General features: G+C 37.1%; 1 protein-coding gene across 7 annotated transcripts in view; it reads right to left on the minus strand.

Annotated features, from left to right (window-relative positions):
- Window positions 1–20,118, minus strand: part of CDKL5 (cyclin dependent kinase like 5) — a 110,743-nt gene that overhangs the window by 21,701 nt on the left and 68,924 nt on the right. For all 7 annotated transcript variants that reach the window (XM_087938270.1, XM_087938274.1, XM_087938275.1 and 4 more), the window contains 5 exons: window positions 19,786–19,866; window positions 18,720–18,871; window positions 17,162–18,182; window positions 14,812–14,917; window positions 12,651–12,774 (listed from right to left, as the gene is read on the minus strand). In XM_087938270.1, the coding sequence (XP_087794396.1) occupies window positions 12,651–12,774; window positions 14,812–14,917; window positions 17,162–18,182; window positions 18,720–18,871; window positions 19,786–19,866 (1,484 nt within the window). The remainder of the gene's footprint in view (window positions 1–12,650; window positions 12,775–14,811; window positions 14,918–17,161; window positions 18,183–18,719; window positions 18,872–19,785; window positions 19,867–20,118) is intronic.

Consider the following 20,118-nt stretch of genomic DNA (forward strand, 5'->3'; position numbering starts at 1 on the left):
GGGCAGGCAGTGCAGGGGATTTCGTATACTCCTTGGTTTTCTAATTCGATTTTGTCTTTGGGGTTTCTTAGGATGGTGGATATTTTTCTGTTTGTGCAGAATGCTGTTTTGATGTTGTGTTTTTGGAGGATCTTGCTAATTTTGTCTGTAGTGCCTTTTATATATGGGAGGAGGGCTTTGCCGTTTTCTTGTTCTCTGTCTTGGATTTTGGTTGGGGTTTCTTTTTGGATTAGGTGGGTAATCTTCTTTCTTTGGAATCCATTGGCTGTAAGTACGTTGGTGAGAGTGTGTAGTTCGGTTTTTGGTGTTGTTCATCGGCTAAGCATTTTGTTCTGGAGATGAGTGTCTTGGCTACGGAATTGATCTGTGCTGGGTGGTGGTGTGAGAGTGCATGTAGATAGCGGTTAGTATGTGTTTTCTTCTGGTAGATGGTGTGTCCTAGGGAGCCATTGGATCTTTTGTATACCAAGACATCTAGGAAGGAAGTTGATTGTTGGCTTCTGTTTCCATGGTGAATTGTATTTTGGGGTGTAGGCTGTTGAGGTATGTGAGGAAGTTGTTCAGTTTTTCTTTCCCGTGTGGCCAGATTATGAAGGTGTCATCTACGTATCTGAGCCAGAGTTTGGGTTTGTGGTTGTATTTTTCTAGAGCTTGAGTTTCAAAGTGTTCCATGTAGAGGTTTGCGATAACAGGTGAGAGGGGTGATCCCATGGGTGCTCCTTCTATTTGTTTGTATTTTTGTCCATTGTAGGTGAAGTAAGTATTGGATAGGCAGTGGTTGGTTAGATCTAGGATGTGCTTGGGGGGGTTGTATTTGTTTTGGGTGGCTGTCAAGGCTTCTTTTATTGGCACTTGGGTGAAGAGGGATATGACATCGAAGCTTACTAGTAGGTCGCTAGGTTGTAAGTTTTGTTTCTTTATGATCTCGATGAACTGGAATGAGTTTCTTACATGTGAGTTGATGGATTCTGCATAGGGTTGTAGTTGTTTGGCAAGAAATTTGGCCAGGTTTTGTAGAGGTGAGCCTATGGAGCTGACTATTGGTCTGAGTGGGGTTCCTTCTTTGTGTATTTTGGGGAGACCATAAAGCTTGGGGCATCTGGATGATTTTTCTCTGGGTATGATTCCTTGCTGGATTTCTTCACTGATGGGGGAGGCTTTTATTTTGGATTTGGTAGTTTTTTCTAGGTAGGTGGTGGGGTCTGTCTTTAGGGGTTTGTATGTGGGGTCTTGGAGTAGGTTGGTTAGCTTGGTTTGGTAGTCAGATGTGTTCATTACCACTGTCGCGTTGCCCTTGTCTGCTGGTAGGATTATTATGCTGGTGTCTTCTTTCAGGTTAAGTAGTGCAGTTTGTTCTTCTTTGGATAAGTTGCTTTTGGGTGGTTTGCTAGTGCAGAGGATGTTGGTGATTTCGAGTCTGATTTTGTTAGCATCATCAGGGTTGGTTTTGGTCAGGCTGGTTTCAACTCCGCATATGATGGTTTCTGTGGGGATGTGTTTGGGAGCGACAGCAAAGTTGAATCCTTTTGAAAGGATCTTGGTTTCAGCTTCAGTGAGGATCTTGTCTGAGATGTTGTGCACTGTTTGTTTCATGTGTGGCTGTGGGGGGAGGAGTTGGTTTCTGGCGTTGTTGTAGTTTCCTGAGTTTGTTGGTGTGTGTGTCTGTCTTGAGGATGGTCTGTGTTTCGGCTCTCCAGACAGCGAGTTGTTTGGATTTGTCCCAAAGTAGAGGGTGAATCTTGTTGCTGAGTCTGAGGTGGAGTGTGAGGAGATCTTTGTTGATTTGGTCTAGGAGAAACCTTTTGTGTGAAGTTCATTTCTAATTAGGGCCAGTTCTGTTCTTTTAAGGATGCGTTTGGTGGCTGCTGTGTTGGTGTGGAATTTCAATTGGAAGCTTGTGGGAATTAAATTTTGATCTCGGCAGTTGCATAGGAATGCAAGGTCACATAAAATGGAGGCTCTTTGGACTTCAAGTTTTTCATAAGTCCTGGTCAGATGGTGGGTTTCCTCCCGTAGAGGTGCAATATTTGTTTTCTGAGGTTCTCGCGGGTATTTATATGTGGATCTTTGGTTGTTCGGGTTTTCTCCCGCGTAAGATTCGAAGTATCTAGGCAACGTTTCGATGAAGTCTCATTCATCATCTTCAGGCTTCTGTCTCCGGCTCTGTGCTTCTCAGAGTAATGGAGATTGCAGCTGCTTCCTCCTTTTAACTGCCAGCGGGGGTGGGACTTGATTGGGTGGGGGCTTAGCTGTGTTCTGATTGGGTGGGGGTGTGTTCTCATTGGTAGGGGGTTTGGCTGTGTTCTGATTGGTTGGGGGGTTAGCCGTGTTCTGATTGGTTGGAGGCGTGTTCAGTTCAGGTGGGGGCTTGGTTGTGCTCAGGTTAGTCTTAGTTGCTGGGGGATTTGAGCTGGAGAGTTGTGATCTGGCTGTTTGGCTTCTAGTTTGTGGTCCTGCTGCATCTTCATAGTGGGTGTCGGTTTGCTTCATGTATGGCTCAGAGGGGTTTGAAGTGGGTAGTGATGCAGCTGCAGTGCAGCTTCTGGTCCATACGTAGATGACACCTTCATAATCTGGCCACACGGGAAAGAAAAACTGAACAACTTCCTCATATACCTCAACAGCCTACACCCCAAAATACAATTCACCATGGAAACAGAAGCCAACAATCAACTTCCCTTCCTAGATGTCTTGGTATACAAAAGATCCAATGGCTCCCTAGGACACACCATCTACCAGAAGAAAACACATACTAACCGCTATCTACATGCACTCTCACACCACCACCCAGCACAGATCAATTCCGTAGCCAAGACACTCATCTCCAGAACAAAATGCTTAGCCGATGAACAACACCAAAAAACCGAACTACACACTCTCACCAACGTACTTACAGCCAATGGATTCCAAAGAAAGAAGATTACCCACCTAATCCAAAAAGAAACCCCAACCAAAAATCCAAGACAGAGAACAAGAAAACGGCAAAGCCCTCCTCCCATATATAAAAGGCACTACAGACAAAATTAGCAAGATCCTCCAAAAACACAACATCAAAACAGCATTCTGCACAAACAGAAAAATATCCACCATCCTAAGAAACCCCAAAGACAAAATCGAATTAGAAAACCAAGGAGTATACAAAATCCCCTGCACTGCCTGCCCTACCACATACATTGGACAAACTAACAGAAGAATAAGTGCACGCATTGAAGAACATAAGAACTCAATCAAAAAGAAGAAACGACCTCCTCCCTGGTCCAACACCTCAAAGCCACAGGACATGAAATTGATTTTAAAAATACCAGAATTATCGCCAAAACCGAACACTTCAACAGCAGAATAATCAGAGAAGCCATAGAGATAGAAAAACGCCCACACAGCATGAACAAACGAGATGACACCTCCCGCCTTCCAGCCATTTGGAAACCCGCCTCATGAACAGACGAATACCTAACATGAAGGACACCGGACCCACACCCATAAGAGCCACACAAGATGCCACTACCACACTTCCATGTAGAAAACAGACTCCCACCCATTCAGAAAATGAGAAACGACCATGGACCAGAAGCTGCACTGCAGCTGCATCACTACCCACTTCAAACCCCTCTGAGCCATACATGAAGCAAACCGACACCCACTATGAAGATGCAGCAGGACCACAAACTAGAAGCCAAACAGCCAGATCACAACTCTCCAGCTCAAATCCCCAGCAACTAAGACTAACCTGAGCACAACCAAGCCCCCACCTGAACTGAACACGCTCCAACCAATCAGAACACGGCTAACCCCCAACCAATCAGAACACAGCCAAACCCCTACCAATGAGAACACACCCCCACCCAATCAGAACACAGCTAAGCCCCCACCCAATCAAGTCCCACCCCGCTGGCAGTTAAAAGGAGGAAGCAGCTGCAATCTCCATTACTCTGAGAAGCACAGAGCCGGAGACAGAAGCCTGAAGATGATGAATGAGACTTCATCGAAAGCGTTGCCTAGATACTTCGAATCTTACGCGGGAGAAAACCCAACAACCAAAGATCCATATATATATATATATATATATATATATATATATATATATATATATATTAATTACTGTCTTTTTCTAATATACAGACATTTGTACTATTCCTCTTCAAGGCAAGAAATATTATGCCAACTGCAAAAAAGCAGGTAGTAGAAAGAAAACAACAATAACAACAAAAACAAAAATACAGAGATCTGCTATAAGAGTAAATAAAACTGTTTAACTGGTTTGAACTTGACCTGGCAGAAATAGCAGTCAATATTTTATTATCACATGAGGACTAAAGCTACTTTTTACAGTTAAGTCTACTGCCCCTATCTATTCACTGACTATTCTTGCTTTTCCCTCCTGAGGAATCAGGCCATCTCAGGAGTAGAGAGGCTACAACAGAAAAGTGTGATAACTTAGAGAACTGAACAATGACTAAAATAATAGTAAGATTTTTAATAAGAGATAAATTACTTAGAAAGACCAAGGAAACTGTCACGAGACCTCTATGTGCCAGACAGAAGCTGCAGAAAATCAGTGGGCTTGCTATTTTGAGCTTCTCACAGTGATAGGTATTGTTTGATGAGTCATACATTTTGATATGTGCTGTGATTCATAACCATTAGAAGTCAAAGGAATTGTTAAATTTCTCAACTGCCAAGCTAATTGGTTATCATCCCTGAATTACAAAAGCTCCTTCCCCAAGAAATGAACATATTCTTTTCGGGGTGGGATTCAACCGGTGTTACTACCGGTTCGGTGACTATGTTTTGAGTGTGCATGTGCGCTTTGTGCACCTGATGCATGCTGTGCGTGCGTGTAAAAAACCTTAAGCTGTGCCACCTGGGCAGCTGAAAAGCGCTGCACGCGGGTGCGCAGCATTTGAAAAGCCACTTTTTCTCTGCTTTTTCAACCTCCGCTGTGCTGAAGCTCTTCGGAGAGCTTCTGGTGGCAGGACAGGGCGAACGGAGGTGAAGAAGACTGTTGCAGTCTTTGAACACCTTTTCTGGCGCCAGGAGCGATCCCCCAGGGATACACGAACCCCGGAGAGGTTCGTGTCAACGTGGAGAACCTCGAGCTGCAGAGTGGGGAAGGCAACCCCCCGACAGCGAAGAGGGAAGCTCCCGAGCCCGGCGCAAAAGAGTAAGCTGTCATTCTACGGCGGTTTCAAGTCCGGTCTGCCACTTGAGTGAATAAGCAAAGCAGTGACAGCCTGCAAGGTTGAGAGTAACAGGAACAGAGAAACGGTTTATAACTTGGAATCTTTGAAGACTGAAGAGAGCAGAATGACAGCGTAAATTCTTCTCTCCTGGTTGTGATTAGCACCTTTCAGAAGTCGGGCGGAAAGCGGCCAGAAAAGCAGTTGGGAAAATGAAAGGATTATAATGGAGAGCGGAAAAGCCTAAGCACAAAAGTGAAAGCGCAGATTTACCCTGTGAAAGGGAAGCTCTGGGGAAAGAGGGAGATTGCTAAAACCAGGAGATCGGAGGTCCGGAATTGGTGAGGGGCTTCATCTGATTTTTGGACCTTTCTTTTTGACTTTACTTGAGAAAAGGGAGGCGACGGAGGTGAAAGAATACTGACATTGATCGAGTCTGATGAATCCTCAGATCTGAGCACAACACGACTATCACATCTATTTAATATTGTGGAGAAGACAAACTGAGCATTATATTGGACTTTGGAAGATTTGTATGTTGATTTAAAAGTTGGAAAGTAAAGAAAGAAGAAGAAGCAAGAGGAAGAAGGCAGAGACGAACAGAAGGCTGGGAAAGACGGTTTTGGGACTGCAGATTAGTCAGCACATTACACCATTTGCTGATTGGAAGGCTGAAAAGAATCCTCTAGCTGGAAGATGGACTTTTAGCTCACCCAACTTGCTTTCTTTATTACGTGGTACTACTTAATATTACTAGTTTGGCACTACTTTCTCCTCAAGATGACTTCCTTGTTTTTTGTTTGTTGATTCTCTGAAGCTGTGGTAATCTCTCTCCTACCCTTTCTCTTATTGTTTTGCCCCCTGCCTCCCTACTGTATCTCCTAAATAGCTTACATAATTCTACTTATTTGGGGGGAAAAAAAGAGGGGGGTATACTATTATTATATAGTTAAGAGATTAATGTTGTAAGTATTAATAGTAAAGAGGGATAAACTCTGTTGATATAAACTATTTATAAATTATTTAGACTACTTAAGACATTTAAGATTAATTCCTTAAAGTGTTAATTGATGTACTATTGCTGACCAATTTTCTTATTACATAGACTAGAATACTGTAGTAGATATCTATTTATGATATAGGGGAAAAGACTGTGGAGTGAGATATTAAATTGAAATATGTGAATAGACTTTCAAATACAAGACCCAAACACTGAATGGTGATTTGGGATAATATATCTAAAATTGTGCATCAACAAAAACAAATACTTAGAGAGATGACATCCACGACAACTATGGCCTTAAAAACAGGAAGGAAGGCTACCATGACCCTATCGACTACGTTGACACCCACCCACCAACAACTCAAAAAACTACTGAGGAGTCCTTAACAGGGGAAAAGCAGCCTAATGTCCCCAACATTAATATACAAACTTCCTTATTATCCTTGCAGAAAGCTATATCTAAAATGCAAGAAATGATGATTAAAAATCACAATGAAACTAGAGCAGATATAAGCGAATTGAAAGATGAGATGGGGAAACTGAAGGCTGAAATTAAAGCGGATATATCAAAGGTGGAGGGTAAGATAGGGTCTCTACAACAGGCCATGGAGAAAAATGAAGTGAAAATAAAAGATATAGAGAGTAGAACAACAAGCATGGAGACTAACTTTGAAAGGATGGATGAGGAATTTAAAAATGTACTTAGAGAAACGGAAGACTCACTGGTTCACCTCGAGATGGACAAAGCAATGGCGTATTTAAGGTTCCAGAATGTGGCTGAAGCAAAAAATGAAGAATTGGAATATTTGATGGCAGAAATATTGGCTGAATGGTTAGGAAAAGAAAAAGATGACCTAATTAAAGAGTTTGATGAGGTATATAGGGTTAGCACAAGCTACGCCAGACACAACAACTGCCCAAGAGAAATCCATATCCGCTTCTCTAGGAGATGCCTGAGAGATTTAATTTTGAAAATGTCTAGGGAGGAAACGATATCATATAAAGGCAGAGAAATTATGATTTTAAAACAAATTCCAAAGAAAGTGAGGATGATAAGACAAGATTATAAATTTCTAGCTAATGATTTAAATAAAAAAGGAATCCAATTTAAATGGTTAATCCCGGAAGGGATGTTAATTACGTGGAAAGAGAGGAAAATCAAAATAGAATCGATTGAACAGGCCCAAGACTTTTATCAACAGCTCACGGATACGAATGGTCAATCCACTAAAGAAGAACTTAAAAGGAGACCACAGGAGGACCGATATCGTCACAGAACCCAAAAGGAACGACTTTCTCCAATTTCAGGAAGTGATAAATCACAACCTGGAAGAGAAGACCAAATCCCACAACAACAGCAAGAAGAGAATCGAATCATTACTAGGCAAAAATCTAAGCAGACGTAGATAAATGGTGGAGGGGAAGAAGTTGCTCTCCATCAATATAAATGGATTAAATTCAATATCAAAAAGAAAAAGGATATTTTCAAAACTTATTCGACATAACATAGATATAATATGTCTTTAAGAAACGCATATTTTGAAAAATGATGAAAGACATCTAATTTGTCCAAAATTAGGGAAACTTTTTACGGCACCGGCCGATAAACACAAGAAAAAAGGAATTGCAATTTACGTAAAACAAGATGTAAAGGCAGAATTAACCTGGTCGGATCCCAAAGGAAGAACTCTGGTTATACAAGTTTGGATAAACCACATCACATTTTTACTTGTAGCAATCTATGCCCCAAATGAAGACCAAGGGAAATTTTTTAAACACCTCCACCAAAAAATAGTAGGCTTTGAAAAAAGGAACATTTGCTTGATTGGTGATTTTAACTCCATTGCAGACTACCAAAAAGACCATAGTAATATGGGAAAAAACAAGAAGGGGAAAAGGGAACTTTCCGCGGCATGTAAGGAAATGATGAAAGAGTTAAATTTAAAAGATTTATGGAGGGAACGGAATCTTGAAGAGAAACAATTTACATACTATTCCAATCCACATAAGACTTGGACTAGAATAGATATGGCTTGGATGGATTTGGATTTTGGCTAATGAAATAAAAGAAATTAAAATCCTACCAAATGAATGGGCTGACCACAACCCAATACAGCTAATTTGGAGAGACAGGAGAGGAATAAAAAAAAGATGGACACTAAATACCCAAATAGTAAATGAAGAAGAGTATATTAATAAGCTGAAATAGGAGGTAAACTATTTCCTAAAAGATAATAATAATGAAACAACTTCAAAACAGAATATTTGGGATACTATGAAAGCAATTATAAGAGGTACAACAATTTCCTATAATGCTATGAGAAACAAGAGAACTTATGCCCGACAAAACGTATTACAACAACAAATCAAAGACTTAGAAATACAATTACAAAAAACCCCTAAGATCCAAGGACTACAAAACCAGTTAATATTAGCCAAACATAAGTTGAATTTAATTGAACAAGAAAATAGAAGTTAGCTTGAGAAGGTCCAAACAAAATTATTTTGAACACGCTAATAAACCAGGAAGATGGCTATCTTATAAACTTTAAAAAGAAAAAGAAAAGAGACTGATACACCAACTAATAGACGAGAAAGGCATACCACAACATGAGATTGAGAAGAAAAAAGATATTATATTAAACTATTTTCAAAGATTATATAAAAAAGAAGAAATCAATGAAGACAAAATAAGAACTTATCTGGAGAATACGAATGATAAAACAATAGGGGAAGGAGAGAAAGAATTATTAAATAAGGATATTACATGGTCTGAATTGAAATCTGCAATGGAGAACCAAAGTAATAATAAATCCCCTGGTCCAGATGGGATTCCAGTAGAATTGTACAAAGCTACAATAGAGTTAGTAGGGCCACTGATGCTGGAAGTGTTTAACGAAGTACTTTTGGCAGCCAAAATGCCAGACTCATGGAGGGGGGCGTTGATTTTGTTAATTCCGAAGGAGGATGTAGATGCCAGATATATCAACAATTATAGACCAATTTCACTTTTAAACGCTGATTATAAATTATTTACCTCAATTATAGCGAATAGAGTAAAACAAGTTTTAAATTTATACATTCATGAAGACCAAAATGGTTTCCTTCCGTCCCGCCAAATCAAAAATAATCTAAGAACCGTTATTGACGTCTTAGAATATTATGAAGTTCATCCAGAGAAACAATTTGCACTCATGTTTTTAGATGCGGAGAAAGCATTTGATAATCTACATTGGCACTTTTTAATGCAAAAAATTTATAACATGAGTCTGGGCACTAAATTTGAGAACATTATCACAACAATTTACAACACCCAACAGGCCAATATACTAATTAATGGTGAACAAACAGGCTCATTAAACATTGAAAAGGGCGTTAGACAGGGTTGCCCCCTCTCACCCCTCCTATTTATACTTGCTTTAGAATCACTGTTAACGCGGATAAGACAAAACTCTGAAATCCAAGGAGTAAGGGTCAAAGCAGAGGAATATAAACTACAGGCATTTGCAGACGATATGGTTTTCTTCCTAGAGGAACCCATGGAAAAAGGACGTAACCTAATAAAAGAACTAGAACAATTTGGTTCAGTAGCAGGATTAAAGATTAATAGAAATAAGACAAAATTAATGACTAAAAAATCTAACAGAGAATCAGAGGAAAGAATTAGAAAAAACCATGGGGATACAGGCAACAAAAAAGGTCAAATATCTAGGCATATGGTTAACACCACATAGTAAATCGTTCAAAGAGAATAATTATGATAAACTATTACAGCAAATTAAGAAAGACCTAGAATCTTGGAATAAGCTGCAGCTTTCTCTACTGGGCAGGATTGCCACGATCAAAATGAACATCTTACCAAAATTCCTTTACTTATTCCAGACAATCCCAATTAAATTACCAAAAATTTTTTTTGAAGACATAAATAAGGTAACACTTAAATTTATTTGGCAAGGGAAAAAGCTAGAATCAATATTAAGGCTTTACAAGATGCAAAAGTAGAGGGGGCTAGCGCTCCCAAATTGGGAATTATATTATTGGGCAGCCAACTTATTATGGTTAAAAGACTGGGTTAATTTACTCAACAAAAGAACTTTAGCCTTGGAAGGGCACGATCTTCAGAGAGGGTGGCACGCATTTCTATGGGAAGTGGGGAAAACTAAACAGTCGTATTTTCATAGACACCTTATTAGAGATTCATTATTAACTAATTGGAAAAAAATATGCAAAAAACATTATTTAAAAATTCAACAATGGAGGCAATGGTTCATCCCAACAATTTGGATATAACAAAAACGACTAAATATAAAGATTTATTAGACCCTCTATGAAAATTAAGAACTCGACAGGATTTATAGGAACAGGGATTTAAAATCGACCAGTGGTTATATATACAAATCCATAGCAGATACAAACAAGATATCAAAGAGTTTGGAATCTATAGCAAATTACAATATTTAGATAAAATCTTATTAGGATCAAATAAAAAGAATATCTCCAAATTTTATAAATATTTATTGGAGGTAGAATTAGAGCAAGAGATAGTGAAAGGGAACATGATAACGTGGAGTAGGAATATTGGAAGAAGCATTACATTAACAGAATGGGAAAAGATCTGGAATAGAAACATCAAGATTACGAAATCGGCGGCGTACAAAGAAAATATGTATAAAATGCTATATAGATGGCACTTACCCCCTTCGAGGTTGGCGAAGATGAACCCTAACATGAGCTCAAGGTGTTGGAAATGCAAAAGCACTGAAGGAACATTTTTCCACACGTGGTGGTCTTGTAAAACTACCCAAAAATTTTGGCAAAAAATCAGAAAATGGTTGGAGGAGATAACTAAAGAACAAATAGACTATAAACCAGAGTTCTTCCTGTTAGGGATCTCTGATAGACATTTATCCAATAAGACAAAATATGTAATAATCCACATTCTAACTGCGGCTAGATTAGCGTTTGCTCAATGTTGGAAATTACCTCATACACCTTCAGAGCAAATGGTTATTCAGAAAATTTGTGAGTGTGCTGAAATGGATAAACTAACGATAGCGTTAAAAAACAGAGTCCTCAACATTTTACGACAACTGGGACTCATGGTATAATTGGCTTACACAGAGACAAATTATGTAAATGATAAAAAGTAACTTAAACATAATGGAAAAGAGAAGTAGATTGGATATGACGAAGAGAAATGATCCTTACAGACTGTCACAAAAAGATACCATTCGTTTTTAATTGTATTTTCTACCCTATTCTCCCTCCCCTTCCCTTCTCTCCCTCTATATCTTTTCTCTTCCCCCCAACCAGCATTTATCCGGTGTGTTAGGCCGGGTGTTTTCCTTCTTTCCCCCTAGCTGTTTTTCTTTCTATTTTGTAAATGTATTGTCGATGTGTTTTTAAATTGTAAATTCAATAAAATCTATTTTTTTTTAAAAAAAGCCACTTTTTCTCTGCTTTTTCAACCTCCGCTGTGCTGTGCAAAGCAGCTGAGGTTGAAAAAGCAGAAAATAAAGGACAGGTAAAGCCAGGGCGGGCAGGTGGGCCAAACAGCAGCAAACACAGAACCGGTTTGGTATCTGCTGCTCTTCAGAGCTACTGGTTCTATAGAGCCGGGTAGAACCGGTAGCATCCCACCCGATTCTTTTGTTAAGCCCCATGTAACTGGCAAACTAAGAAAGAAAGCACTGTCCAGATTTTAAGAAAGCATCAGAAAAAATAAAGCAGAAATCTTGAAAACTTTAATCCTTATGTGCTTAGGATGTAAGAAATATGACATTAAAATGAAAGTATTGTGCCCAGCTGATTTTATATTTGGCAAGCTTATAAGAGGTCTGAGGATATCACAGATTCTGAAAATCTAGTGTATGACTTCCAGAAGATAATGCTAGGCCTGGAAAGTATCCTTAATAGTAAAAAAAAAAAAATGTCTGTTAAAAACGTCATAATTCCATTTGACGAGCAAAGCTTGTAAAAACAGAATGCCTAGGGTAGGAGACTACCTGGAAATTGCAGAAGATATTACAATAGCATGGCTCTTGAGAGACAGAGATGAAGCATCAGCCTGAACAATGAAGACACAAATGGGATGAAGGCCAATGAATACATTTGGATACAAAATAACTCCCTTTTCAGTAACTTGTTCAGATTTGACTAGCAAGCTGAATCAGTCAGGTAGACAGAATGAATTTGTAATAAAAATGAGGAAAACACTGAAATTACTATACATCCTTGGTTGTAATTTCCAAATAAAATTGGATTGTGGGTGTGATATATCAAAATTACCAGAATCTATTAAACCTTGTTGGTAATTTCTGTCCAAATTTTCAGTGTGACTACTAGATGAATTAATCATCTTAAATCATAATCATTTAAGAAATTATAAAATGTTAATTTGTTTCTATATTAACTTTTCTACTTCTATATAAACTAACTGGGGTTTATCTTTTATAAAGAAATGTACTTACCAGGAATCAAAAGCAGTTTGTCTCTTTGAATGGCTTGTTACACTACTGCTTTCTGCAGGCAATGCAGGTATTCTGTTTGAGGCACTATTGTCTAGAAATGTTCCTTCTGGGCGTGGAGATGGGACTACAAGAAAAAATGTAAGATTACACTGTATACATCCTCAATTATCTCTTTTTAAAAACACAATAAAATGGCACATATTCATGCTTGGCAGAAGATTATACAATTTATTCAACGTGTGATATTGAAATTTGTTTCTGTTTATTTCAATGTTGGATTATGAATCATAATTCTATCAGTATTGAGAAAAGAATAAAGATCTAAAAGAAATTTGATTTCTGTAGTGTAGTAGAGGAGCTTTTAATACATTTAAGTTATCTTAATGGCTTAAGTTAGAGGAAGATTATAGCAATTCATGGTCTGATAACTTTTTGTTTTAATCCATATATAATGTATTGTATGCATACTTATCAACGAAGAAGATCCGGCTGCTGATTATGCTTTAACTAGAATGGAGAATTATTTATTTTAATCTTATTCATCTCGGATTTGAACTCTTGCTATTTAACTTGTCTCCCTTTAAAGCCCAAGGGTGTTTTCTAGAAAATTAATAATCATTGTTTTGCTATGTGAAACTACTTCCAGACAAAGGAAGTGACTGTAACTATCCACTGCTGTTTTTATTAAAAATGCCTATAAAACTGAATTTCTCAAAATACACAAATGAGAAGGCAAGAAGATCAGTGCAAATGTATCAAATTTTTCTGCAGGAAAAAAAATGATGATTATAACAATAGCACTTAGACTAATATACCACTTCATAGTGCTTTCAGCATTTCAAAGTGCTTTACAGCACTCTCTAAATGCTGTAAATATTGCATCCAACAATCTGGGTTCTAACTTTACCAACTTTGGAATGATGGAAGGCTGAGTCAATCTTGAGACGGTCAGGCTCGAACTGCTAGCTGTGTGCAGTCTGCCTACAATACTGCATTCTAACCACTGCATCTTTTATATTTATCTTCTAGTGATTAGAGTTTTTAGCCCAAGATCAATAAGGCCCAATCATTATATAGATTAGGAATTTGAAATATCATATCCACAGGAAATTCTTAGATGGCATCTTGTCAATATGACAATTGACATTTGTCAATATGCAAAACTAGAAAACAAATTCAGTCTTTCTGTAATATCATGCCATAATTCAATAGAGGCATATGTGACTGAAAGGTTTAACAAAAAATAATATATACCAGTGTCCCACAGTCTTTATGTTATAGATTATATCATTTCCTTCTTTAATCACTACAGTTTTATATTCAGAATTTCATGCCCTTAAGGATAAGAATGCAGTCAGTGGAATTCGGAAATTTTAGATAGTGACCTAAATCACATAATTAAATTGAACCTTAACTATTCTAAGTCTCAGCCATAGGCTGGCCAGTCCTTCTAATACAGTAGACTTCTTAATGTTTATAAAGTTCATGCAATCCTTCAAGCCATTATGATTGAGACACAATTACTCTAATGGTCTTGCCCTTCCACATATTAACAAAGCCAAAATTTCGACTCATTTGCTGAAAAAGACTGCTATTTTGCTTGAATATTGCTGGACCCCAGTCCTTTAGTAGACAGCCAAATTTATCAATTGCTGTGGGCCTGCTTATTGAGAATTATTTTTTGGTGAAAACTAGATTACCTAGGAAGTTTGAGCTAACATTTTTCTGTGACTTGTTCTTGAAAGTCTGTTTACTTTATTAAGTGGTACATTCTGCTAATATGATACTTTTTCTAAATTTTCCCAAAAGATAAATGTATATAAACCAAACAAAATCTATAGTCAAAAGCACACTTATGCATAAACCATGCTAAACATAATTTTACAAACATCTGAATAATATATTTTAAATCTGCTTATAAGTATACCTAAATTGAATTCTCCTTCATACCAATCTAGCTGGCAAAATAACTTTTGGTAAAGGAAAATGAATCACTTCCTAAAAAAAGAGCTAATCATCTTTAACTTACTTAGTATTGTAGAGATAGAAGATTCTTCCAACTTGTTAGGAATATGACTATCTGAACATTGGCTACCTAAACTGTTTTGCCTTTTATAGAATTCTGTTTTAAAGTAGAATTAAACTGTATAAGTTAAATTACCTCTGTAAAAACTACCAACTCTTCTAGGAACAGAATCATTATACAGGAGTCTATTTTCTTTTGTGGAGGTTCCATCATCTGGGTGTTGATCACGATACGTTCCACCCTTAATAAAACAATAAATACATTTATTAAACCAAAGAAACTTGCTTGAATCTGATCATAGTTTGTTAAAATAAAATTCAATTCCACATTAAAAATGAAAGCTGCATGTTATAATCAGAAAAGTAGCTTGCCTGATATATTCAGATTAATGACTAATTCTCAATTATCCCTTTCATAAAAGGCTTTTGGGTGAGGAAACAATGTAAACCTTTTAAAAAATGACAAAGGCATGTAATTTACCACAATGGATGTTAAATATAGATTGCTAATGGAGAATCTTATTATTTGGTAATATACTGACCCTTCAATTGACGTTTGAATTTTGTTGACAATCATATACAATCCCAAACACTATACATAATTCAAAAAGCCATGGACACCTGGAGAGATTTACAAAGATGGGAGACTCTCATTCATTTTAATAACTACTTATTTGTTAGTTTACTTGATCTATATAAGTTTGCACATCTCACATAAGTGATTCTGGACAGTATCTGATTGGAACTAATGATCTTTTTCTGCAAAAATATATTTTGACACATAAAATATAAATGATTTCAGCAAATCTTACCTAACTTATTTCAAGTGATAGTTGTTCAAACATCATCTTGTACTTAAAGCACATTTTATGTGGAAACATTTTTGTAATACAGTAGAACCTCTGGTCACGAATGCTTCTGACCATGACCAAATCGGATTCTGACCAAAAAATTCACAACATTTTTTAATCTGGTCATAAACACATACTCAGGTGGTGATCAAACACAACCCCTGACCCAGAAGTTCCTGAAGAAAAAACATTAGAAGACGAGGAAATCACCAAAGTTATGGAACAAATTATGGTCATGACCAGAGAGGTTCTACTGTATATCAAATACCTCAGGCTTTATATTATGCAAGAGTTTATTCCAATCAGTACAAATTTTTAGATCTATTATTCTACAATTCTAAGGCCAGTAGTATTGCTTTCTGATTTTTTTATCCTTCCTGTCTCCCACTTAACTGCATTATAATGGTATTAACAATATTCCTTTCTCAATTTATTACCAATGTATGTATTACTACCATGCATTTATTGTAATAGTATCTTTTGGAAAAGAGAATTATGTTATTAAAGTATTACAATATTCATTGTACATTGTACAATAACAATACAATGTAAAGTATTACAATACAATATTACAAAAAATACAATTACAATATTCAGCTTCAATGGCAGAAAACCATAAAACAAATGGTTTCCAACATACAGATAAAGACAACTCAGGAATTTCTAGTAAAGCAATCAATTCCCAGTAAAAAGAAAATATATTTCTCCTCTGTTATATTTATTCTAGTTTAAAACTCAAAGATCCATAAACACTACAGTCTGATGAAAACATGCATGGTGCCATTATAATGGAAGCCCTGCTCTGTATTTGTGCCCATCAATCATTGTTTCTTTGACTTGTTCCTCTTGGAATGGAAGGATTTATACTCCTTGCAGACAGCAATATAAATACAAATTAAAAAATAAAATAAATAAACATATATAAATCCTTCCATTCCCACTATCCTATCAGAGCTGAAGAAACTTCTTGGGTGAGAAGTGAAACATCTTCAAAGAGAATACAAGAAAGTCCAGTTGCCTCCTGAAAAAGCACCTTTGGGACAACCATGACCTGGATGACTGAGAATCTCTACAGACTGTCAGAGTACATGTTTTAACATTTGACCCCTTTCCCTCTTCCCCTGCATACTCTGTAACTGACACTCTCCTTTGTTAAGGGTTTAGCCAATTCACCTTCAGACAAGAGGAAACAAAGACAACAGCAGGCAAGACACATCAGGTAGTTATATTTTCTGGCCAGAAGTTGTCTACAATGTAAGTATAAATACTTTACTAAGCTTGCAAGAGAGCAAGTGCCTCCTTAATTTTAATTAATGAAATCTGAAGGGTGCTTATAATCCCCCTCCCTGAAAATATGCAAGGGAAACTAGTATTCTGTTTCTGGGTAGCCTTTGTGACACTTATTTAATTTCAACAGTAAATATATCAATGGGTGCAATTTATTTTACATAATAAGGTAGAAGTTAATAGTATATACAATGAACTCTGGGGATGGAGTAATTGATGAGGAAAAAAATCAGCTGAAAAAGATAGGGATCCCTTAGGCATAAATAAAAGTTATTTTTAACAACAGGCAAACATACAGTACAAAACCATGAATGGTCCAAATCCCTAAGAATCAAGAATTCAACTAACCCTATTGGAATCTTCTGTACAATCTTCACGTGAAGAGCCAACAGATCTTGTAAGAGATTTATGCTGCACCTGTGGAGATAACAGTTGCAGGCTGTTTGCTCTGGCTGCCATCCCTTGCCCTACACTTAAGCCTCCCTCTGAGCCCTTTGTCCTCACTCTGTCCCGGCTCACATACATAGAATGTCTATGAGGGCGCTGCTGAGAAGAAAAAGGACTCGTGTAGCCTAAACCATAAGAAAAAGATTCATGAGGAGCAGATGCAGAATGTAACTGGCTTCCATCCATGTGATCTGGCAATTTTAACTCCTCCATTGTTTTCGAATGTCTTGTAGATGGCCTTCGTGATTCCAGGGTACCATCACTTCTATTATTTCTTCCAGAAGGACTGAGCAAAGTTCTATTGTCAGCATGACGAGGAGGTGTTGGTGTAGTAGGAGAGTTTAAGTCCAAACAGCTGGATGGAAAATACCTACTGCTATTTGATTCTGAAACTTGAATCCTGGCTTCAGACAAATTACCCACAGATTTGGAATCAGTCAGAGCTCCATGATTTTTTGATTTAGTGCGATATGAGGGGCTCTTTGAAGATTGTGGAATAGTGTCAATATAACTGTGACGGCTATGCCTTTCACCCAGTTGTAATGTGCCAGTTTTGTTCTGTGAACCTTCCATAAAGGAATGACGATTATGCTGCGATCTGGAATTTGACTTCAGGTATTTAGTACCAGGACCATCTGAAGTTTTGGCTTCTGAATTAAAATCAAATTCAGTTTTTGTCTTTACTTCTTTTGGACTGAGGAGATGTGGTATGTTGTTATTAGCTAGATCCTTATTTCCAGATGAAGGAGGAATGTTTGTCTTTTTTGACAGCATTGGACTGTGAGAAGTTACAGGAAGATTTCCATTTAAAAAGCTTTCATTTGTTGAAAGGGCATCTTCTCTTTGCAGTCCCATATTCTGTAATTCTTTGCTGTTTGATCTGTGATGAGACTGCACAGTGGTACCTTTGCCAGATTGATTTCTATATTATGAACAGACAAGAAAAGCATTAAAAAAAATTAAAATACCAAATTAATTAAAATATCTTTATAGTCTTGATATAGAAAATAAAGATCATGTGATCATATTTCTTCATGGTATTATCCAACAGCCCAGATGACTAAACTATGGCAACTGTTCTAAATTGGCTATATTTTGGATCTCCCAAAATTCAAGGATTTGACAGAATATGTCACACTACTACTAAGGTAGAATTCTTTAACTAAGTCATTGTACCGATGAGCAATAAATTTCACCAAGTACTTGATCCAGAAAATATATGGGCTTCAGGGCCATCTCTGTTCAGTGTAGAAGTGAATCTGATATTCTGAAATATCAAGAGAGAATCTTATCAACCAGAAACCAAACTAAATCTAGGTTGTTCTTCTTTTTATTAGACACTGTATGGAAGGCACCAAAAAAGTGCTTTGTCTGATAGTGACCTAACTGTATTACTTAATTTTAGCAAATTATATCTGAAATAATTGGAACGTTGACATTATTATTTCCAGTCATTTACCTGCTGGATAAAGTGCTGCTATCTCCATGGTAAGGCTTTCTTTTAGTTGACCGTGAAGGTGAACGATCTAACATCCTCTGAGTTTGAAATGATGGATGGTTCAGACACTGCTCTGTTAAGTATCGGTCAGCTGGATCCAGCTTCAGCAAGTTCTTTAGGTCAAATATTAAGAATTAAGAAACATAACATAGTAACAGGTGTGGTTGCTGCTAGTTACAGCATAATTTTTACAAATATATGCAACTGAAAACTAGTAATCATTCCCACTCTTACATAAAATGGTTGACTCTAAAATCTGTTCTTAAAAATAAAATAAAAAACCCCACCCCACAGTAATCTTCTATAGTATAAGGTGTATGTTTATATGCAGATTTACATAATTCATAAAAATTACAGAGCAACTTTCTTTTGCTACATGGTTGTATGAAAATCTTATAAGACCCTGCTTTATCTGATTTTTCAGATTTATTACATCATTGACAATATATTAAAATTATTTAATAGGTGCTATTAAGAAAACAAATTGAGTGGTGCGGTGGCCGAGAGGTGGAGCTCTCACCTCACAATCAGGAGGTTGTGAGTTTGATCCTAGGTAAAGGAAGATATTTCTCTCTTTGGCACCTAGAATATATCTACTGAACAAAACTCCATATTGGTGACAGAAAGGGCATCCGGCCATAAAAACACTCTGCTAGTTCCGTTCAGTTGCCCAGACTCCACTTCATAAGGGATTATGGGATCGTTAAAGAAGATGATTAAGGAAACAAATTCCATACAAAATCTGAAAATAGTTCTACCTTGTTAAAAAGGCAGTTGTGTTGATTTCAGAGAATATGGGGGCAGGGCAGGGAAGAGAGAGGAGAATGAAAAAAAACTCCTATCTCTGCCTTCACCATACCATCTCAAATGTTTGAAGTGATTATATTCTCAAACTATTTAAAATAAGATTAAGCAGGACTGTTAACACATACATAGCTAAATTATAGTCCTCTCTCCCTCTGTGTGTGTGTGTGTGTGTGTGTGTGTATACATACATACTGTAAATTTAAACTATTAACATTCCTACCTTCATAAGGTCAAGTAAAACACCACTTAAAATCCCCAAGTATCTCCTTTCCAATGATTGCGGATGGTTGACTGCAGGAAACTGTAATACAGGTTACATATAATTCACACAGAAAACTGGCATTTACCAATCATTAAAATTTTGTTAGTATTATATCCTAACAAAACAGGAAAAACAAAAATGTTAAAGTTAAATAATAGCTCAAAGATAATTTCCTTGCCAGACCAAGCCCACACTGTGCTATTGATGATGTGGGATTAGACTCCCTATGTTTCTTAAAAAGCTAACAGCAACTTTGTTGGGAAGGAGATACAAGTAGCCCTTAATTTTCAA

Source organism: Pseudonaja textilis, chromosome 8, assembly GCF_049901715.1.
Source record: "Pseudonaja textilis isolate UNSWEBS1 chromosome 8, rPseTex1.2, whole genome shotgun sequence".
Taxonomy (NCBI): domain Eukaryota; kingdom Metazoa; phylum Chordata; class Lepidosauria; order Squamata; family Elapidae; genus Pseudonaja; species Pseudonaja textilis.